Below are 20,792 nucleotides of genomic sequence, written 5' to 3'. Positions count from 1 at the left end.
CTCCCAGAGGACGTGGGATCTCCTGGGGGTCCCACAGGGCTCCAGTTCAGGGGAATGGCGGATTCCCAAGGATGCTGGATCACAGGGATGGGGAGATCCCGCGGGAATGCTGCTCCCAGAGGACGTGGGAGCTCCTGGGGGTCCCGCAGGGCTCTCAGTTCAGGGCCTGGGCAGTGTCCGGAGGTCTGGGCTTGGTGGCCCTGGGCTTGGTGGCCCCGGCCTTGGTGGCCCCGGGCTTGGTGGCCCCGGACTTGGTGGCCCCGGACTTGGTGGCCCCGGGCTTGGTGGCCCCGGGCTTGGTGGCCCCGGGGCTTGGTGGCCCTGGTGGCCCCGGGGGCCTGGCCCCGCCTCCCTCCCTGACCCCACCCCTTTCCCCGGCCCCGCCCCTTTGGCATGGCCCCGCCCCCTTTAGGCCCCGCCCCCGGGCTGCTCTCGCTCCTCCCGGCCGGCAGGGGGCGCCGCTCCCGGCGCGGAGCCGCTCTGGCGCACGGCGCCCTCTGTGGGCCCGGCGGCGGCGCGGGCGCGGGCCCGGGGCGGCGGTGGCGGCCGCGGCCATGTCCCGCCGGGGGCCCGCGCACGTCAGGGCCCGCCCGCGGCACGGGACACGGGCCGGGGTGCGCCACGGGACGGGGGACGGGGCGGGCCGCAGCCGTGCTGGGTCAGGGGCACGCGGGGGCCCCACGGGGCAAGTAGGACAGGGGGTCCCGCAGGGTCCCGGGCAGGGGGGAGGGAGGTGGTGTGGGGTGGTCCCGGGGCGGTGACAGCTCGGGGGTGTCCTGGAGAGCTGGTTCTGGGGGGGTGAGGGGTCCCCAGGAGAATGGGTGCTGGTTCTGGGGTGGTGAGGTGTCCCCAGGAGACGGGGTGCTGGTTCTGGGGGGGGTGAGGGGTCCCCAGGAGAGGGGGTGCTGGTTCTGGGGGGGTGAGGGGTCCCCAGGAAAGGGGTGCTGGTTCTGGGCGTCAGGGGTGTCCTTCAGGGTCCTGGAGCTCAGGAGGGTGCGGGTGCCTCGGTTCCTTGGGGTGAGGGGATGTCCCATGGATGCTCCTGGCAGAGGTGGATCTGGGGAACCCCCCCGAGGTGCTGCTGGCGGGGGTTACCCTGTGGTGTCTGTTCTGGGGGTCTCCCTTAGGTCTGTGGTAAGGTGGGGACAGGAGGACGTGGGGTGGCGGCCAGGCTGTGACAGATCCCTGCGGAACTGGGGGAATCCCTCAGGACTACCGGGGGGTTCTGAGCGGCTCCCCATTCCCTGACCACCCTCTGGCCAGGCCCTGACCCCGAATCCCCCACAGGTATCGGGCAGCCTCCGGCAGAAGGCGGTGCCGGGCACGGAGCTGCAGGAGCTGCGGAGCCGCACGGAGCACGCGGAGCGGCGGCTGCTGGCCTGCGAGAACCTGGTCGGAGAGCTGGGCAGCGGCCTGGCCACCCTGGGCACCCTCCTGCAGGGCTACGGGCAGCTGCAGCAGCGCCTGCTCAACCTGGAGAACCTCCTCAAGAACAGGAACTTCTGGATCCTGCGCCTGCCCCCCAGCTCCAGTGGGGAGATCCCCAAGGTAGCAGCGGCGCTTCCCAGGGATGCCGTGCAAGGGCTGGGGGCCGAGCTCCTGCGTGTCCCCACAGCGGGGCTGGACGTGTCCCGAGCCACGTGTGGTTCCAGGGAATTCCCTGTGATTCCAGGTACCGCTCACCTTCGATGAGATCTCGGTGTATTTCAACGAGCTGGAGTGGGAGAGGCTGGAGCGCTGGCAGAAGGATCTGTACAGGGCCGTGATGAGGGGCAACTACGAGACCTTGGTGTCCCTGGGTAAGGCCTGGGGGGCTGGAGCTCATGGAGTCATGGGTTTGGAAGGCTGTGAGGTGGTGAGGCCCTGGCAGTGTCCAAAGCCAGGTTGGATGAGGCTTGGAGCAACCTGGAATAGTGGGAGACGTCCCTGACTTCCACTAGAGGGAAATGTTGCAGCCAAAGCTTTTTCCTCATGTGGGATTTTAGTTCCTGTTCTGCTGGTTAAGATCCTCTCTGCCTCAGCTGGTCTGTGCCTGGGGGTGGATCCTGCCTTGGGGCCCAGGAAGTGTTTGGAGTAGGGATGAGGTGTTTGTGTCCCCGCCAGGACTGGGACAGGGGACAAGGGTCACTGCTGGAATGTGCCAGACTAAAGGCAGCCAAATCCTAATCAACCCCTGATCCTCTGCCCCACGACCAGACTACGCCGTGTCCAAGCCCGACATCCTGTCCCAGATGGAGAGGGATGAAGAGCTCAGTGACAAAGAGGGCCAGGAGCCCCCATGGACACAGACTGGGGATGGCCAGGAGCCCCTCCGGGCAGCAGAAGAGAGGGACAAGGCAGACGAGGCTCCAGGAGATGAAACCCCCATGGAAACTGCCCCAGGTGGGTGCCAGGAGGAGGTGGCTGTTCCTGGAGACTTCCCCTTCCTTAGGGAGGAAGGGCTCAGCTCGCTCCATGGACTAAAGCACCCTGGAGCGCCGTGAATCTTCATTCCAAGAGGAATGGTTGTGCTTGGTGGGATAAATCCCAGGGAGAAAAGCAATCAAAGCCTTGCAGGAGGGTCTGGAGCAGTGGGAAGGGCCTCCTGTAAGACTGGGGCTTCCAGAGGCATTCCTGCCTGCTGTGGAGGGACAGGAAACATGCTGGGAAGTGAGAAACTGGGAGCTGAGGTGGGAAGGGGAGGCTGGAGCTGCTCTGCTTGTCCTGGGGGAACAGAGGAGTCTGGGGAGCCTTGGGGCATGGATTTAGAGTGGGAGGGCTGGGCAGGAAGGTGGAAGGTGCTGGAAAGGGACAGACAGACCCAGACAGAGCTGGGAGCAGCGGAGATGTGGGAAGAGCCGTGGTTGAGAGCTCTTTCCTGCAGGATTGAGGAGCTGGGAAGATTAAGGGCACCCCAGGAGAAGCTGGGCAGGTGCTGTCCCATGGGAAAACTCAGCTGGAGCCCAGGTGGGAGTTTGGGGAGAGGAAAAGAGACACAGAGGGACATCTCCTTTGGGGTTCATGTTCTGTTACTCACAGCTTCTCTCCTGTGTGGATCCTGCCACGGGGCCAAGGAGGCGGCTCTGCCATTGGGGTTGGAGGTGTTGTGAGAGGGGACAAGGCTCCCTTTGAGAATCTGGCAGGATAAAGGTGCAGATCCTAATAAAGCTCCTGTTCTGTGCCCTGGGAACAGACGGTGCCGAGTCCACACCCAACGGCCGGACACGGATCGAGGGGGATGAAGAGCCCAGCAACGAAAAGGGTCCTGAGCCCTCATGGACACAGAATGGGGGCAGCCAGAAAACCCCACAGATACAGAATGGGGACAGCCAGGAACCCCCAGAGACACAGATTGGGAACAGCCCAAAATCCCCACGGACACGGAGTGGGAACAGCCAGAAAACCCCACAGACACAGACTGGGGACAGCCCAAAATCCTCATGGACATGGAGTGGTAACAGCCAGAACTCCCCACAGAAAGAGACTGGGGACAGCCCAAAATCCTCATGGACACGGAGTGGGAACAGGCAGAAAACCCCACAGACACAGACTGGGGACAGCCAGAAAACCCCACAGACACAGACTGGGGACAGCCCAAAATCCTCATGGACATGGAGTGGTAACAGCCAGAACTCCCCACAAAGAGAGACTGGGTACAGCCCAAAATCCTCATGGACACAGAGTGGGAACAGCCAGAACTCCCCACAAAGAGAGACTGGGGACAGCCCAAAATCCTCATGGACACGGAGTGGGAACAGCCAGAAAACCCCACAGACACAGACTGGGGACAGCCCAAAATCCTCATGGACATGGGGTGGTAACAGCCAGAACTCCCCACAGAGAGAGACTGGGGACAGCCCAAAATCCTCATGGACACGGAGTGGGAACAGCCAGAAAACCCCACAGATACAGATTGGGGACAGCCAGAACTCCCCACAAAGAGAGACTGGGGACAGCCCAAAATCCTCATGGACACGGAGTGGGAACAGCCAGAAAACCCCACAGATAAAGACTGGGGACAGCCCAGAGTCCTCATGGACACGGAGTGGGAACAGCCCAAAGTCTCCATGGACACGGAGTGGGAACAGCCCAGAGTCCCCATGGACACGGAGTGGGAACAGCCCAGAGTTACCATGGACACGGAGTGGGAACAGCCCAAAGTCCCCAAGGGCACAGACTGGGAACAGCCCAGAGTTCCCATGGACACGGAGTGGGAACAGCCCAAAGTCCCCAAGGGCACAGACTGGGAACAGCCCAAAACCCCCACAGACACAGACTGGGGACAGCCCCAAGTCCCCAGAGGCACACACTGGGGACAGCCAGACACTGCTTCAGACACAGACTGGGGACAGTCAGAACCCCCTCCAGACAGGTGTCCCCAACAATCAGAAGCCCCCAGTGACACCAGGAGAGATGGAGCAGCAGGAAGAGGCTTTGGGAAAGGATTCTGTGCCCATGGAAGTTGGCCCAGGTGAGTTCCAGAGGTGCCAGGGAGCATGTGCTTCCCCTTCCCCAGCAATCCAAGCTCTGGCAGTGTCCAGGGCAGAGGTGCATGGCCCTGGTGCTTGGAGAGGCATTGCCAGGGAGCCTTGGGATCTTGTCACTGGACAGTGAGGAGGGTCTGGACACGGGAATGCAGCCTGTGGAGATGGTGGGGTGAGGCTTGAGGCTCCTCTGTGAGGTGCTGGCATGTGACACCTTGCTGTCCTTCCTTTCCAGCCCTCCCTCTGCTTTTGGCCCATGTGTGGCTTCACTCTAGTTCCTCCTGATACCTTCCAGCCTTTCCACAGAATTGCTGGGGTTGGAAAAGCCCTCTGAGATCCTTGGGTCCAACTGTTCCACAGCACTGCCAAGGCCCCATGTGCCCAGGTGCCACATCCACACGGCTTTAAATCCCTGCAGGGACAGGGGCTCCACCACTGCCTGTTCCAGGGCTGGACAGCCCCTTCCAGAAGGAATTTTTCTGATAGCTGATCCACATCCTGGCTCTTGAGCCACAGCTCTTCCACACACACTCCCAGCAATCCCTGGTTCATATTGCTGGAGCGGGGACCTGGGAGGTCTCCGTGGGTTTTCAAATCCCTGTTCCTTGCAGCAGAACTCCCCATCCTGATGATGAATGTGATGTCCCTGGGGGACCATCAGCTGGGGACGGCGGCAGAGGAGGACCCGGAGATGGAGGAGGACCTGGCAGAGCCTGACACTGGTGAGTCACCCTGTGCTGGGGACACGGGGCCTGGCAGGCGGGTAGGAAGCAGCTTCCAGAGCTGATGGGCTTGAAATAGGGAGGGAAAAATAAGTTTCAGGGGTTCCTTTTATTTTTTCCTCCAACATCACGTGGGTTTAGAGGTGGGTCCCTTGTGCCACTGGTCCCGATGGCACCCATGGACTGGCAGCCCTCCAGGGATGGGCACTCCATCCCTGCCCTGGGCCACTGTGCCATGGCTGGACAACCCTTCTGGGGAAGGAATTTTCCCAATATCCAACCTGGACCTCCCCTGGCAGGGCTCAAGGCCATTTCCCCTTGCCCTGTCCCTGTTCCCTGGGAGCAGAGCCCAACCCCTCCAGCTGTCCCCTGCTGTCAGGGAGCTGTGCAGAGCCACAGCTTTGCTGAGCCTCCTTTTCTCCAGGCTGAGCCCCTTCCCAGCTCCCTCAGCCCCTTCTGGGGCTCCTCCAGACCCTTCCCAGCTCTGTTCCCTGCCCTGGACACGCTCCAGCCCTTCAATGTCTTTCTAAACATGAGAAGCCCAGAGCTGCCCCTGGGACTGGAGGCGCCCCAGCAAGGCCAGCACAGGGAGGGGCCCTGGTCCTGTGTCACACCGGTGCTGACACCAGCATGGTGTCCCTTTGTTCCAGAGGAAGCCTTATCCATGGAAGACGAAACACCGTGCGAAGGGGCTTCTCTTGAGGACATCAAGGTGAAGGAAGAGGAGCCTGAGCTGCTGGCAGAGGAATCCACGGCCTCTCCCGGCTCAGAGATCCAGAAGTGTCCCAAAAACGAGCTGGTGAAAGCCAAGATCAAGAAGAAGCCGAACCGGTGCGAGGCCAGCAACCTCCTGATGGGCAACTGCCGGCGCGGGTACGTGCGGGAATGGTCCCATCCCTGCACGGAGTGCGGGAAGCGCTTCCGCCTCAAGATCAACCTCATCATCCACCAGCGCAGCCACGCCAAGGAGGGGCCCTACGAGTGCCCCGTGTGCGACATCGGCTTCAGCAACAAGCGGAACCTGGACCTTCACCGCAGCATCCACGTCAAGGACAGAGCCTTGGGGGCCAAGGTCTGGGGCAACGTCCACCCCGAGCTGCGCGTCCGCCCGCGCAGGGACCTGTGCGGCGGCCACCGGCTGGGCGGTGGTGGCCACGTCGGGGCGGCCTGGCTGGGCCAGCCCAAGGAGGAGCCAGATGGAGAGGGCCTGTCCGGCTCTGGGATCGTGCAGCCGCCCAACTCCAGGCTCAAGTGCCCCCACTGCAAGAAGTTCCTGTCCTGCTCCACGTCGCTGCGGCGGCACCTCCAGACCCACGCGCGGGAGCGGCCCTACTGCTGCAGCTCCTGCAACAAGTGCTTCACCCGCAGCAATCACCTCCTGCGCCACAAGAAGATCCACGAGAGGGCTTTGGCCGCGCTCCAGCAGGAGGCCAACGCCCAGGGCCCCGCTGCTATCCAGCACCAAGCTCCCAAGGCTGAGAGGAGCCCTTCCCAAGAGAATGGGAGACCTGAGGCTGCAAAAGCGAGCCTGCCCAACGTGCTGCTGTTGGGAGCAACGCCACTGCGGCTCCCGGGCTCCCCACTCCCTGACTGCATCAGGAAAGCTGTGCAGCCCGTGGTCCAGCTGGGATCGAGGGCAGTGGCTTCGGAGATGACAGAGAAATGACAGAGGACAGACCCTGGGACAGATCTGAACTGTGCGTGACCCTGGAGAGAAGCTGCGAGTTTGTTTGCGTTTGTCCCACGAGTTTGTTGTCTCGTGGGACACCGAGAATGGGAATCTGCTGTGTTTTAGGAGTTTCCTGGGTTGTGGAAAGAATGGGAAGCTTGGAGACCACAACAAAGAGCCAATTGCAGAAGCCTCCAGTGATCTATAATGCTTCACCATTCCACTGAATTGTTCGGCTCGGCTGATAGTTGGGATTTTCCCAAGCTGACATTCCTGGGAGATGACCAGGTGAATCCTGGTCAAACAGGAGCAGAGCTTTCGCATTCTTTGATGTTGTGGCTGATCCTTTGCATTCGGAAACACAACTGAAGAGGGCAGGGAGAAGGGAATGAAGCTGGCAGCATTCTCAAGCAGCCCTTTGCTCCATGGACCAAGCTTCCTGACTGAGACACCAGATGGAGAGTGACATCTCTGAGACCCCACTGTGTCCTGGCCACCCTTGCCACCCCCACCCTGGGGCGGAGATCAGCAACACTCCCTCCAGCAGGCTGGGAACACTGGAGTTTTGCACTGGAAGATCCATAGGACAAACCCCAAAATTCTGTGCTGGCGTATTCCAGGGATCCCAGCATCAGGGAGGCGCCCTCAGGACCATCCTGCATGGGAGCAGAGTGATTTTAGGAATACTTGGCGGGTCAGCCAGCCCCATGCTGCAGCAGCACCCCAGTCCTCATGGATGTGCGTGCACAGAGCAGCCCCTCAGCTCTGGAGGCAACTCCCACTCTCCCAACCGCAGCTCGTCCCCTTTTGCCCAAAATCCCACCATAACAAATCCTATGGGAAAACAGTTCTGTAGCTACCTCAGTCAGGGAGAGGGGGACCTGCCCAGAGGCAGCCAGTGGGAGCCAGGCCTGGCACTGCCCCAGCGTCCCCGGGAGCCACCGGAGCAGTGTCCGTGCCCCATGTGCATCCCACCCACTGGGTGTGCACAGGGAGCACCTCCCGCCCGGAGCCAGCGCCACACGGACACAGTGGAGCAGCTGCTGGGGGCTCTTGCATTTAGTTTTCCAGGTTTTATTGGTTTGAGTTGCTCAGTGTAATTATTTGATGTTCTGAGGTCTCTGTCCCTCTCTGAGCAGTGAGCACTGGTAGGCTTTTCCCATCTTTTATTCCGAGTCACTCTCAAGGTGTGATGGTGCTGCTGTGGGAAGCTTTGGGAGCTGAGGGAACGCCTGTGCCACATCCAGGTGTGATCCTCAGCCACCTCCTGCTCCATGGGATGGACAGCAGGGTCCGAGCTGCTCCACTGGAATACACACGACATCCCACTGCTCCTCTGGGCTGGTGTCTCACGCTTCCTACCCCTGGGATTGCATTGTGGAGCATTCCAAGCCTGCAGCAGGAGGGACACACGGCCATGGATTGGCAGTGAGCCAGCTGCTGGTTATCCCTGTTTTCCCTGCCCAGGTAGAGATCCCAATGCTCCCCAGTTGATCCCAGGGGCATGGCTGAGCTTGTGTGCTGGTGGCTGAATGCCCCCAGGCCAGCAGAAGGGCCAGCAGCCCCAGCCTGGCATTTCTAAATCTCCTGTGACCAGGAGCGGCGTTTCCTGCGACATTCCCGACCCCTTTCTCAGGCTGTGGAATCAATAAAGTATTTGTCTCTATGTCTGGCTGCTTTGGGGGCTGTGCTGGTGCTTGGGCACAGAACTGGGATCAGCCAGGACAGCTCTCAGCAGGAGAGTCACTGCCTTTTTTTGGTTTTGGGAGGTTTTTCCCAAAATTACAGGTTTTGGGAGTCACTGCCAGCAGCTCCAGAGCCGCTGGCAGAGTTGTGGAATCCCAGCCAGGAAGGACGAGTGGGTAAGGGAAGCTGGGAAGGACAGGGAATGGAGTGGCCCTGGCCACCATGGGTGGGACATGTCCCTCAGCATTGCCAGGGAGTCCCGAGTTACCCAGATCCTACTGAGAATCCTGTGGGGGATTCCTGTGGGACTCTCCACATTCCCAGCAGGTAGCTCTGCATTCCTCCCCCACTGAGCCAGGGATGTCACCCCCCAGCTGCCCCTGAGCACAACAGGAGACCAGTCAGTTCAGTCTTTTATCTGATTCTCTTCCCGGCTGGGCTATCAACTGCCCCCAGGCCACTGACCACTCCCAGCCCCCCTCCCAGCACAGCGGTGCTGTTTAACAACCCGAGTTCCACTCTGCTGCCTCGGGGCCAGTCCCATCCCACCCTGGGCCCTTCCCTGCCCAACAGCACAGCAGGCTCCCTCCTCCTGCTGAGACCCAGCTGGTGCCACAACTCCCACAGCATCGTGCACAAACTCCCAGTGCTGCCACAAGTCCCACGCTGCAGAACCGCTGTCCCTTCCCTTCTCCAGCCCTCTGGCTACCGATTATCCTGGCTCAGAGCCTCGCAGGGCTCCAGCTCCGGCTCGTGTCCTGGCAAGCTGCCGGCCGGAGATGTGGCCACGGCGGCGTGCACCTTCTGGTGGTGGTTCAGCGACTGCCGGTGCCGGAAGCTCTTGGTGCAGCCGTGGCACTGGAAGGGTCGCTGCTGGGTGTGCCGACGCTGGTGCTCCTCCAGCGATGTTTTCTGTGGGAAGCTCTCAGCGCACTCGATGCAGCGGTAGAGCCGTTCCCCACCGGCGCTGCCCCGCGCCGCCCGGCCCGGCCACGCGCTGCGGAGCTGCGGCCCGTGGATGCGCTGGTGCTTCTGCAGGTGGTGCTTCTGCACGAAGCCCTTACCGCAGGCTGGACAGCGGTACGGCCGCTCCCCGGTGTGGATCCGGTAGTGCTTGTTGAGGTTGGACTTCTCATTGAAGCTCTTGCCGCAGGCCGGGCACTGGAAAGGCCGCTCGCCCGTGTGCAGGCGCTGGTGCCGCAGCAGCGCGGCGTGGTGGGCCAGGCTCTTCCCGCAGGACGTGCAGATGAAGGAGCCGTTGCTCTTCCTCGCCCGGTTCTGCTGTCGCGCCAGGAGGTTCCGCGTCAGGCGGACGCTCTTCCAGCCCGGCGGCAGCACCCGGGGATCATCCTGGGGACTCTGCTGCTCCCAGCCGGGCTGCGGCGACGCCACCTCGGCCGCCGGGTCTTCTCCCAGCGGCATTCCCTGGGCGAGCGCGAACGGCTGCTCCGTGCCCGCGCCCAGCGCCTGCTCCGTGGGGAAGGGCAGGCCCGGGGCAGGGTGAGCTTCCACCGGCACCACCACCGGCTTGAATTCCCCCAGGCAGAATTCCCCCAAGCCCTCTCCGGCCGCCTTCGGCCCGGCCACGCCGTGGTTCTCCCAGGAAACCGGCTGCTCCTGGCTGAGGGGAACCTCCTCGTCCAGCCTGACCGCAGGCACCATTGGCAGTGCCAGGAGCTCAGCTCCGTCCTCCTGCGGCTGCTGCTCTTCCGTCTTGATCACGATCATCTCACCTGTGGAGAGACCACAGTTCATTCCCGGGAAGTCCTCCCGTGCCTCCAGCTCCAGAGTGGGAGCGGGAGCAGAAGTGAGAAGAACTGGCAAAGAACGAAAGGGAGCAGGAAGGGATTCCCAGGAGGAGAGGAGGTGAAGGGGGGTTGTCCAGGCAGCTTGTTGGACCTCAGGGACATCATGGAATCATGGAATTAGTGAGGTTTGCAAAGCCCTTCAAGATCATCAAGTCCAATCATCAACCAAGCACTGCCAAGGCCACCACTGCCCCAAGTCCCCAGCTGCCACATCCACACAGCTTTTAAATCCTTCCAGGAATGGAGACTTCACCACTGCCCTGGACATGCTGCACTCAATGACACTATGGACTGACAATACAATCCCCACAAAAAAACCAAACCAGAGGGGAAAGTGAAGGCAAAGCTGAGGTGCAGAGTCCTCCATTCTGGAAGGAACCTCATTAGGAATGGCAGAGTTTAAATGTGTGAATCGAGGGAAAAGGATCAAAGCAAAGCCTCCCCAAAGCAGGAGGGAGCATCCCCCCACAGGTACCCAGCTCCAGAGCCACCCTGACTGAGCCTTGCCCAAGGTTTTCCCATTTTCCATCCTTAAGAACTTGGCCCAGTCTGGGCAGGTTGTCAGTGCCCATCCTCAGCCCCCCTCGCTGCCACTCACTGTCACCAAGCTGTCCTGGCACCGCTCCCTTCTCCGGCAGCCCGGGGCTCCCTGGATCCTCCCTGTCCTCGGCTGGTGGCAGCAGTGCAGGTTTGGAACCTGCATCTTCGGACCCTGGGAAGGAGGGAGCAGTGGGATGAACTGCTGAGAGTGGGACCAGCCAAAGCAGGGTCCTGGAATTCCAGGACATCTGATCCCACAGGCCACTGGCAGCTGATCCAGGCACATGATTTTTGCTTGTCCCAGGAAGTGCCTGATGGACACTCAAGGTTTAAAATTCCAGCCCAAAATTAAGGAGTACTAAAATGTAAGACTCTGCAGCAAATCCGTGCAGGGTGATCCATGTACAGCCCATATCCCAGGAAATAAACAGTGCAGGAACACTGACTGCAGGACATGTCACCTGGAATCCCCACGTGTTCCACATGGGGAGGGTTTGGAAGCTGCATCAGCCCAGGGATGATGATGCTTCTGACATGATCTGAGCGATCCTCACCGAGAGGGACCGTGGCCTCATAATTCCCCTTCCTGGCGACCCCACGGAGCTCCCGGCTGTCCACGCTCCCCAACTCCTGTTCCGACAGAGCAGCCTCCTCGCCCGCCGCCAGCACCTGGAAGTACAGGAGGCTCCACCTGGGGGTCCCCACTGAGCCCCTCCCCGAGCCCCTATGGACAGAGCCATGCCAGAGGGGACATCCCCAGACATCCCAGCAAGGCTCAGCTGTTCCTCCCCAGACCGGGACAGATTCCCAGGATCCATCCTGGCAGCCAGGCGAGCAGTGACACCTCCGGTGGGAGCAGGACAGGTGGCACCATCCCACATCAATCCATAAGGACCAACATGGCTGAAACACTTGGGGTGGGTGTTCTGCTCCCCCTCTTCCCTGAGGACAGGGACAAGCACCAGACGAGCCGTGTCCCTCTGGCTCCCTGCAGCTCCTGAGAGCCAGCAGCCCTTCCCATGCCCACACGGTCACCTGGGGCACTTTCCCACAGCTTTGGGCACATCTCTGTCACCTGTGGCCTGTCCCTGTCACGCTGAGAGCTGGGACACATCCCTGTCCATCTCTGGCACATTCCCATGAGCTGGCACTTGTCACCGCTGGTATGTTCCTGTTATCTGGGGCTTGTCCCCATTACGTACACCCCATCCCTGTCACTGAGGGTACATTCCCTGGGACTCATCCTCATTACCGTGGGGCCATTCCTGCAGCCATGGGCTCATCCCCATCCCGTTCCCTGGGGCCTGTCCCTGCCACCCACCGCTGGCACGTCCCTGTCCCCACTTCTCAGAGCTCGTCCCCGTCCCCGCGGGCTCAGCCCGATCCCCATTCCCTGGGGCTGGTTCCCGTCCCCCGGGCCCATCCCGTCCCGGCTCCCTGGTCCCGAACCCCGTGGCCGTTACCTGTGTCCGTTCCCGGCCGCTGCCGGTGCCGGTGCCCCCACAGCGGCAGCGGCGGAGCTGCCGCTGGATGCGGCGGAGGCGGCGGGAGTTGTCCCTGAGGAGCGCGGCCAGCCGGGCCCCACCGGCCCTCACCGTCCGCTCCAGCCCCGCCACCCGCCGCTCCAGCCGCTCCAGCCGCCGCTCCGCCGCCTCCACGCTCCGCTCCAGCCGCCGCTCCGCCGCCGCCACCGTCCGCAGCGACAGCCCCGCCGGGGCCGCCCCGCCGGGGCCCGCGCCGGGATCGGGGCCCGCTCCCTGCCAGGCCTCGGGAGCCCACTCGGGGTCTTGCTGCTGCGGGGGGAAGAGGGCGGTGAGGGGGGCCGGGCCCGGGGTGCCGCCGGGGGTCCGGGGGTGCCGGTACCGGGGGGTCCCGCCGGTACCTGCGCGCGGCCCCACTGGGCCATGGCCGCCCCTCACCGCCCCTCACCGCCGCCGCCGCCGCCGCCGCAGCGCCCCCTGCCGGCCCCGCGCCGCCAGCGCCGCCCCGCCCGCGGCCGCCGCACCGAGAGACCCCGGCCCGGTTACGGCCCGGTTACAGCCCGGTTATAGCCCGGTTACAGCCTGGACACAGCCCGGTTACAGCCCGGTTATAGCCCGGTTACAGCCTGGACACAGCCCGGTTACAGCCCGGTTACAGCCCGGTTACAGGCCGGTTACAGCTCGGACACAGCCCGGTTACAGCTCGGTTAGAGCCCGGTTAGAGCCCGGTTACAGCCCGGTTACATCCCGGTTACAGCTCGGTTATAGCCCGGACACAGCCCGGTTAGAGCCAGGACACAGCCCGGACACAGCCCGGTTACAGCCCAGACACAGTCCGGTTATAGCCCGGCTACAGCCCGGTTAGAGCTCGGTTATAGCCCGGTTACAGCCCGGTTACATCCCGGTAACAGCCCGGACACAGCCCGGACACAGCCCGGTTACAGCCCGGACACAGCCCGGTTACAGCCCCATCCCATCCCATCCCATCCCATCCCATCCCATCCCATCCCATCCCATCCCATCCCATCCCATCCCATCCCATCCCATCCCATCCCATCCCATCCCATCCCATCCCATCCCATCCCATCTCCATCCCATCTCCATCCCATCTCCATCCCATCTCCATCCCATCTCCATCCCATCTCCATCCCATCTCCATCCCATCTCCATCCCATCTCCATCCCATCTCCATCCCCATCCCCATCCCAGAATGGGTCAGGCTGCAGGGGACCACAGTGGCTCATCTGGTCTCACCTCCCTGCTCAAACAGGGTTATCCCAGAGCACATGGCACAGGATTGTGTCCAAACCATCCTGGAACATCTCCAGTGAGGGAGGCTCCACACCCTCTCTGGACAATCTGTTCCAGGGCTCAGTCACTGCACAGGGTGGAAGTTCTTCCTCCTGTCTAGGTGGAACTTCCTGGGCATCAGTTTCCTGCCTGTTCCTCTCGTCCTGTTGCCAGGTCCCACAGTGAAGAGCCAAGCTCTATCAGTCCCATTCCATCCTACCTCCATCCTCATCCCAATTTCTATCAGATCCACATCCCCACCCCATTCTGTCACGTCCCACCCCATCCCGATCCCATCCCATCCCATCCATCCATATCCCCTCTCCCCCCCATCCCACCCTACCCCTATTCCATCCTCATCCCATCCATCTCCACCCCTGCAGGAGAACCACAGCTCCAGCCCTCGAATCCCCAGTGCCACTCCCAGAGGTCCATCCAGACCCCCAATCCCATCCCACCCTACCCCTATTCCATCCTCATCCTATCCATCTCCACCCCTGCATGAGAACCACAGCTCCAGCCCTCAAATCCCCAGTGCCCAGCAACCCCCAGTGCCACTCCCAGAGGCCCATCCAGACCCCCAATCCCATCCCACCCCATCCCCACCTCAGACTGGGACTGCAGCCCCCCAGCAGCAGGTGACACCTCCCACCCAGTGTTCCGTTCTCACTCTTCCATCACTCCATGCCACGGATCCCATTCCTGGTGCCACCCACCCACCCAGCAGGACCTTCCCACAGGCCCCTCAAGGAATCCACGTGCAGCATCCTGGTTTCTACAGCATCTATTGGCACTCTCCAGAAAAAGGACCCACTCCAAGCATCCCACCTGCCCCACTAGGGCTTGGGAACAAGGAGACCCCCTCACATGGGCTGGGCAGGTGCCCCCCATCCCCACACCAGGGCAGGGGAGCCAGAAAATGTTGTCCATGCTCCAGCCTCCATCTGGAGAGGGATATCGGGGAGAAGGTCTGACAGTGGCCTCTGGTCCCCAGGAGGTCACTTCAAAATTCAGCAGCAGCATCACATCCCTGGGAGTCACTTGAAGGTCCAGTAGCACCATACCATTCTTGGGAGGTCACCTCAAGGTTCAACAGCAGCATCTGATTTCTGGGAGGACACCTCGACATTCATCATGTATCCCATTCCTGAGAGGACACCTTAGAGCCCATCAGCAGCAGCATCCCATCCTTCACCTCAAGATCAGCCTCCTATCCTAGAGCGGTCAACTTAAAGCCCATCAGCAGCACTGTGTCCCAGGAGGTCACCTCAAATTCCATCAGCAACATCCTGGGAAGTCACCTCAAGTCTCTGGGAGGTCACCTCAAATTTCAGCAGCAACATCCTGGGAAGTCACCTCAAGTCTCTGGGAGGTCACCTCAAATTTCAGCAGCAGCTTCCCACCCCTGGGTGGACACCCTGAGATCCAGCAGCGGCCTCCCGTTCCCGGGAGGACACCTCAAGGTCCGACAGCAGCGCCCCATCCCTGGGGGTCACAGCCTGGCTTCCCACCCCGTCTCCTGCTGCGGGTGCCACCACGAGGGGCACCTGGTTGGCGCAGGGGAACGGCCGCTCCTGCCGCCTGTGGATCCTCTGGTGCACCTTGAGGTGGGAGAACCTCTTGAAGGTCTTCTGGCAGATGCCGCACTGGTGGGGCCGGACGCCCATGTACATCCAGTGCTGCCGGACGAAGTCGGACACCCAGGTGAAGCTCCGGTTGCAGCAGGGACACAGGATGAGGTGGTGGCCGGAGTGCCGGCGCTGGTGCACCGTCAGGAAGCCCTGGTTGGAGAAGGTTTCCCGACACTCGGTGCACGTGTACATCATTTTTCCAGATGACAGTGAGCACTGGGTGGGGCCAGGCTCCTGCCACACCGTGCCACAGTCCCTGTTTGGGGCTTGTGGCTGGGAGGATGGGCACAGGGGCTGGGTGGGACACTCCTCTGGCTTCGAGGCCTGGCAGGTCCCGTTGGCTGCCCAGGTTTGGGGTTGGGATGTTGGGCACTGGGGTGCTGGGCATGGCCCCTGGCTGGGATGAGCCTTCACAAGCGAGGGCTGGCAGGTGCCATTGGGTGCCCAGGCTTGGGGCTGAGATTTTGGGCACGGTGTCCCCTGGCTGGGATGTGCCTTCACAAGTGAGGGCTGGCAGGTGCCATTGGGTGTCCAGGCTTGGGGCTGAGATTTTGGAGCATCCAAGGGCTGGCAGGTGCCATTGGGTGTCCAGGTTTGGGGCTGAGATTTTGGGCATGGTGTCCCCTGGTTGGGACATGCCTTTGCATCCAAGGGCTGGCAGGTGCCATTGGGTGCCCAGGCTTGGGGCTGAGATTTTGGGCACGGTGTCCCCTGGCTGGGATGAGCCTTCACAAGTGAGGGTTGGCAGATGCCATTGGGTGCCCAGGCTTGAGGCTGAGGTGCTGGGCATGGTGTCCCCTGGCTGGGACACGCCTTTGCATCCAAGGCCTGGAAGGTGCCATTGGGTGCCCAGGTTTGGGGCTGGGATGTTGGGCACGGTGTCCCCTGGCTGGGATGAGCCTTTGCATCCAAGGGCTGGCAGGTGCCATTGGGTGCCCAGGCTTGGGGCTGAGATTTTGGGCATGGTGTCCCCTGGCTGGGACATTCATTTCCATCCAAGGGCTGGCAGGTGCCATTGGATGCCCAGGCTTGGGGCTGAGATTTTGGGCACGGTGTCCTACTAGGACACTCCTCTGGCTTCGCAGCCTGGTATGTCCCGTTCGCTGCCCAGGTTTGGGGATGGGATGCTGGGCATGGCACCTGGCTGGGACACACCTCCAGCTCCGAGGGCTGGCACGTCCCGTTGACTGCCCAGGCACGGAGATGCCGCCGGATTTTCTTCTTGGACATGAACTTGCGGTCGCAGTGGACGCAGACATAGGGCACCCAGTTGGTGTGGCCACGCTGGTGGATCAGGAGGTTGATCTTCAGCAGGAAGGTTTTCCTGCAGATGGGGCAGGAGTAAAATTCCCGCGTGGCATTTCGCTGACAGGCCATGGGCCGGCCCACGCAGGAGTCCTTCTCCGGCTGCCCTGGGCTGGGATCTGCCTGTTCTGTCGTTTTGTGGACATCTGGTGTCACCTCCTTTCCTGGTTCTTCAGGAATGTCGGCCACCAGATCTTGGCCAGAATTCCCTAAATGTTTCACAGCCTCCTCTTCACGACCCTTGTCCTCTTCCAGACCCTTGGAGGGTGTTTTGGGCATTGATGGCTTCTCTGCAGCAACCTCCTCCTGCGGCACCTCCATTGGGATCCCTGCTTCAGCATCTCCTGGGAAATTTTTGGAATCAAAACATCACTTTCCACATGGTTTTAAGACATGAACAGCAAAGGGCTTTTGCTCCCACCCTCCCTCACTTCCCGCTCTGTCCCCAGGCAGCACAAATCCCAGCTCTGCTCTCCTCTTCCAGCTCAGTCTCTGGACTGTGTAAAAGCCAGGAACATCCCCAGCTTATCCCTGCAGACACCCCAGGAGCAGTTTGAGGTGGAAAACATCACCCAGGGGGACAGGGAATTCTGACAACCACCCTGGAGCTTGTCTGGGCAGGTGCACCGATGCCATGCTGTACCCAAACGGTTTAAGGGCTCGTAACATGATTTGTTTCCCTTTCCTGGAAGCCCCAAGCCTGGAGAAAGGCCCAATAGACCCCCCAAGCTGCTGGCCCCACCAAGGAGGGTTAAGGGTTCTGCCCCAGTACCTGCTGCAGGGGGAGAACAGTTCTGACCCACGGCTTCCTGACAGTGCACGGAGAGCGGGCGGGGAGGGGACGGGGTCGGCTGGCTGAGATCCGCCAGGACAGCAGTGGCTTCCAGAGGGACGGGTGCTGTGAGGACAAAAGCAGTGAGGAAGGTGGGGAAGGAACAGCCAGGCAGGGATCCAGGACCCCTCACAGCAACAGCAGCAGGATTTACCAGGCACTCACGTGTGCTGCAGTTCTCTGGGACCGCTGGGTTCCTGCTTTCCTCCATCGGGTTCCCATTTTCCTCTGCTGGGTTCTCGCTTTCCTCTGCTGGGCTCCTGTTTTCCTCCGTCAGGCTCTTGTTTTCCTCTGCTGGTCTCCTGTTTTCCTCCGTCAAGCTCTTGTTTTCCTCTGCTGGGCTCTTGTTTTCCTCCGTCAGGCTCTTGTTTTCCTCTGCTGGGCTCCTGTTTTCCTCCGTCAGGCTCTTGTTTTCCTCCGTCAGGCTCTTGTTTTCCTCTGCTGGGCTCCTGTTTTCCTCTGCCAGGCTCTTGTTTTCCTCTGCTGGGCTCCTGTTTTCCTCTGTCAGGCTCCTGTTTTCCTCTGCTGGACTCCTGTTTTGCTCTACCACACCCCAGATTTCCTCTATCAGATTCCCACTTGTCCCCACTAGGCTCCAGATTTCCTGTATCAGGTTCTTGCTTTCCTCTACCAAGTTCCCACTTTTCTCTGCCACGTTCCCGCTTTCCTCTGGCTCCCTGCAGCCCCTCTCCATTGTCTCCATCTCCAGCAGTGCATCATCGTTGGTGCAGTTCTGTCGGGCCGGTTCTGTGGAGAACAAGGACATCTGAATTCACCAGCAGCCAGTGAAAAATCCCATTCCACAAGGTCCCAGGATCCCTGACACCCAACCAGCTGCTGGGGCAGGAGCTTCCAAGCTATCCACATGTCCCAGGAGGTGTTCCCTCACAGCGGACACCGCCCAGTCTCTGGAAGTGTCCCAGGTTGGAAAAGGCTTGGAGCAATCCGCACTAGTGCAAGGTGTCCCTGCCCATGGCAGGGGCTTGGAAAGAAATGAGCTTTAAGATTCCTCTCAACCCAAATGCAAAATTCTGGGATTCACAGTCCCAGCAAGCTTGTGGCACAGAAGGAACCCAGTGTCACCCACCTACAGCCAGCTCTGGGGACACCTCTGCTGCCTCTGCCTCGGATTCTGGCGGCGTGCTCAGCTCTTCTCTTTCCAGCTGTAGTAACAGTTCAGGCTTGGACAGGGCACAGTCTGGGCAAGAGCAGGACAGACATCAGGCACAGGATGGGACAGGGACTCTGCACCCACAGCTGGGCAACAGAGCCAGTCCCAACCCAGGAAACTTCATCTCCAACCGGGGCCACGACGGGAGTTATGGATACAGAGAGGAAACAGCAGGCAGAGCTGACAGGGGAATATGGAAAGCAACCTCTGACAGTCCCCTGGGAACAACTGCAAGAAAATCCATCCTTGTTCTGCCCCTGCTACAGAATTCCCAGCTCTCCCAGAAATTCACCTAGCAGACAGGAAAACACCCTGAATGACGAGAAGGGAATCACGAGGCTCCTGACTGCATAAGGGCAGTGCTGAGGGACCACCTCGAATCCCGGGGGCAATTCTGGGCCCCTCATGCTAAAGAAGACATTGAGGGGCTGGAGCGTGTCCAGAGAAGTGAACAAACCAGGAGAACAGAGCACCAAGAGCTGGGGGGCTCAGCCTGGAGAAAAGGAGGCTCAGGGGGGACCTTCTGGCTCTGCACAGCTCCTTGACAGGAGGGTGGAGCCAGGAGGGAATCAGGACCTGCTCCCAGGGAACAAGACAAGAGGAAACAGCTTCAAGGGGAGGTTCAGGTTGGTTTTTAGGGAAAATTCTCTTGGAAAGGGGTGTCCCAGGCAGAGAATTTTGGAGGTGACAACGCAGGGAGATGACAACACCAACAATGTACCTGTTCTCCAAGAGGAAAAGACACCAAGCACTTACTACCCTGTCCTGCGTGTCCCTGCCACGCTCCAACCACTGCCGGAGGGGAAAGGGAAAAGGGAGGATTATTTGAGAGCTGGAGATTCCAGTGAAAGGCAAAGAGGCAGAGAAATGACCCCAAGAGAGCTCCCTGGGGCTGCCAAACCGGCGCAAACGCAGCCTACACAGGGACACCAGCATCTCGTAGTTGCCTTCCATGACGCTCCGGTACATTTCCTTCTGTCCCTCGCTCAGGTTTGCCCACTCCTGCCGGCTGAACCGCACTGCCACATCCTCGAACAGCACCGGGACCTGCAGCATCGGCTGGGATGAGGGACAGGGCAGCTCCCCCAAACAACTCCCAGACCCTCAGTCCCACCCAAGCCCTTCAACAGCTCCAAAATCCCCATACGGAGTCCCCGTTGCTTATTCCCAGTGGGTTCATCCCCGGTCTCCTGAAACGCACCGCAGCTGCCTCAAACAGCTCCCAGATCCGCAGGAGTCCAATGGATTCATCCCCACAGTTTCCTAAAACCCACTGCTGCCCCCTGAGGAGCCACTCGAGCGGCTCCCGGCCAGCCAGGAATCCACTGCATTCCCATCCCGTCTCCTGAAACCCACCGCAACCCCCATCAGGAGCCCCCCAAAGCCTTCCCAGCCCTCAAGAGCCCCACGGGCGACCCCCAGGCTCCCTCCCAGCCACAATCCCTCCTTCCAACAGCCCCATATGCAACACCCAGGCTTCCCCCTCGACCTCCCACCAGCCCCTAAGTGCCCCCCCAGTCTCCCTCCCAACCTCCAGCCCCACAGTGACCCCATAAGTGACTCCCCCATTGTTACGGTGAGCTCCTGGACACCCTTTTGTCCCCCCTTTCCTAAGGCCTCTGTGGCTCTGATCATGATAACCCCTGAATCCTCCTCCCTGCCCCAACGGGGTTGGCAGGGAGCCAGGAGAGCCCACCCTGTCCAAAACCTATATAGACCCCTGAAACTTCCTGCTCTTTCTCTTTTGCCCCACTCTCCATGGACACCACAGAATAAAGAGAGCTGTTCCAACTTCCCTGGAGTAAGGGCCTCTTTTGAATACTTTTCCCTCTCCTGGTATTTCCTCCCCTCACAGCCCCATATCTCTGAGCTGGTCGGATCCTAGAGGGGGCTGCGTGGAGGAGGGGAAAACCATAGAAATAACACCCCATCACTCCCCTAAGCTCCCTCAGCCTCACAAGCGATCCCCCCACACACATCGTTGTCCCATCGCGGTGCTCACCCCGTGCAGCCCCGGGGCGCTGAGGGGCCGCTCCCGCAGCGCCGCCTCCGCCCGCTCCATCCGCCGCTCCAGCGCCTCGAGGCGGGCCCGGAGCTCCGCCATGGCCCCGCGCCGGCCCGCGCGGGACACGCCGCCTGAGGGGCGGCACCGAGAGCCCGGAGGGGTGGGCTGAAGGGATGGAGGGGGCGGTGG

General features: G+C 61.1%; 3 protein-coding genes across 5 annotated transcripts; 1 reads left to right on the top strand and 2 right to left on the bottom strand.

Annotated features, from left to right (window-relative positions):
• The first annotated feature begins 488 nt into the window (after window positions 1–488).
• Window positions 489–8,520, top strand: LOC105758954 (uncharacterized). Of its 2 annotated transcripts, none has more exons than XM_030266903.4 (7): window positions 489–614; window positions 1,288–1,548; window positions 1,673–1,799; window positions 2,197–2,382; window positions 3,173–4,450; window positions 5,078–5,185; window positions 5,836–8,520. In XM_030266903.4, the coding sequence occupies exons 1-7, from the start codon at window positions 555–557 to the stop codon at window positions 6,849–6,851; spliced, it is 3,036 nt and encodes a 1,011-aa protein (XP_030122763.2). In that variant the 5' UTR covers window positions 489–554; the 3' UTR covers window positions 6,852–8,520. The 2 variants fall into 2 exon arrangements, with proteins under 2 accessions (XP_030122763.2, XP_030122762.2); XM_030266902.4 differs by having other exon boundaries at window positions 5,075–5,185.
• Window positions 8,521–8,941: 421 nt separating this feature from the next.
• LOC115494110 (uncharacterized) lies at window positions 8,942–12,865 on the bottom strand. The gene is made up of 5 exons (XM_030267118.3): window positions 12,771–12,865; window positions 12,352–12,681; window positions 11,443–11,557; window positions 10,947–11,060; window positions 8,942–10,273 (listed from the first exon to the last, which is right to left on the bottom strand). The coding sequence occupies exons 1-5, from the start codon at window positions 12,792–12,794 to the stop codon at window positions 9,246–9,248; spliced, it is 1,611 nt and encodes a 536-aa protein (XP_030122978.3). The 5' UTR covers window positions 12,795–12,865; the 3' UTR covers window positions 8,942–9,245.
• Window positions 12,866–14,428: 1,563 nt separating this feature from the next.
• LOC105758955 (uncharacterized) lies at window positions 14,429–20,792 on the bottom strand. 2 transcript variants are annotated; one of them, XM_072925220.1, is made up of 7 exons: window positions 20,601–20,791; window positions 19,519–19,645; window positions 18,515–18,625; window positions 17,593–18,174; window positions 17,368–17,493; window positions 16,446–16,939; window positions 14,429–15,440 (listed from the first exon to the last, which is right to left on the bottom strand). In XM_072925220.1, the coding sequence occupies exons 1-7, from the start codon at window positions 20,700–20,702 to the stop codon at window positions 15,045–15,047; spliced, it is 1,938 nt and encodes a 645-aa protein (XP_072781321.1). In that variant the 5' UTR covers window positions 20,703–20,791; the 3' UTR covers window positions 14,429–15,044. The 2 variants fall into 2 exon arrangements, with proteins under 2 accessions (XP_072781321.1, XP_030122757.3); XM_030266897.4 differs by having other exon boundaries at window positions 14,429–16,939; window positions 20,601–20,792.

Source organism: Taeniopygia guttata, chromosome 2, assembly GCF_048771995.1.
Source record: "Taeniopygia guttata chromosome 2, bTaeGut7.mat, whole genome shotgun sequence".
NCBI classification, from domain to species: Eukaryota; Metazoa; Chordata; class Aves; order Passeriformes; family Estrildidae; genus Taeniopygia; species Taeniopygia guttata.
The sequence above is the reverse complement of the archived record's forward strand: the minus strand, read 5'-3'. Positions and strand labels throughout refer to the sequence as shown.

Excerpts from the sequence above, each read along its gene's own strand:
- LOC105758954 (XM_030266902.4), top strand. The coding sequence starts at position 555 with ATGTCCCGCCGGGGGCCCGCGCACGTCAGGGCCCGCCCGCGGCACGGG. Across the intron at positions 1,549-1,672 it reads CCAGTGGGGAGATCCCCAAG|GTACCGCTCACCTTCGATGA; the intron begins GTAGCAGCGGCG and ends CTGTGATTCCAG. Across the intron at positions 1,800-2,196 it reads CGAGACCTTGGTGTCCCTGG|ACTACGCCGTGTCCAAGCCC; the intron begins GTAAGGCCTGGG and ends CCCCACGACCAG.
- LOC115494110 (XM_030267118.3), bottom strand. The coding sequence starts at position 12,794 with ATGGCCCAGTGGGGCCGCGCGCAG. Across the intron at positions 12,682-12,770 it reads CCCAGTGGGGCCGCGCGCAG|CAGCAAGACCCCGAGTGGGC; the intron begins GTACCGGCGGGA and ends TTCCCCCCGCAG. Across the intron at positions 11,061-11,442 it reads TGAGGCCACGGTCCCTCTCG|GGTCCGAAGATGCAGGTTCC; the intron begins GTGAGGATCGCT and ends CCTCCTTCCCAG.
- LOC105758955 (XM_030266897.4), bottom strand. The coding sequence starts at position 20,702 with ATGGCGGAGCTCCGGGCCCGCCTCGAGGCGCTGGAGCGGCGGATGGAG. Across the intron at positions 18,175-18,514 it reads GTCCCCAGAGCTGGCTGTAG|AACCGGCCCGACAGAACTGC; the intron begins GTGGGTGACACT and ends TGTTCTCCACAG. Across the intron at positions 16,940-17,367 it reads CTGTTCTCCCCCTGCAGCAG|GAGATGCTGAAGCAGGGATC; the intron begins GTACTGGGGCAG and ends AAAATTTCCCAG.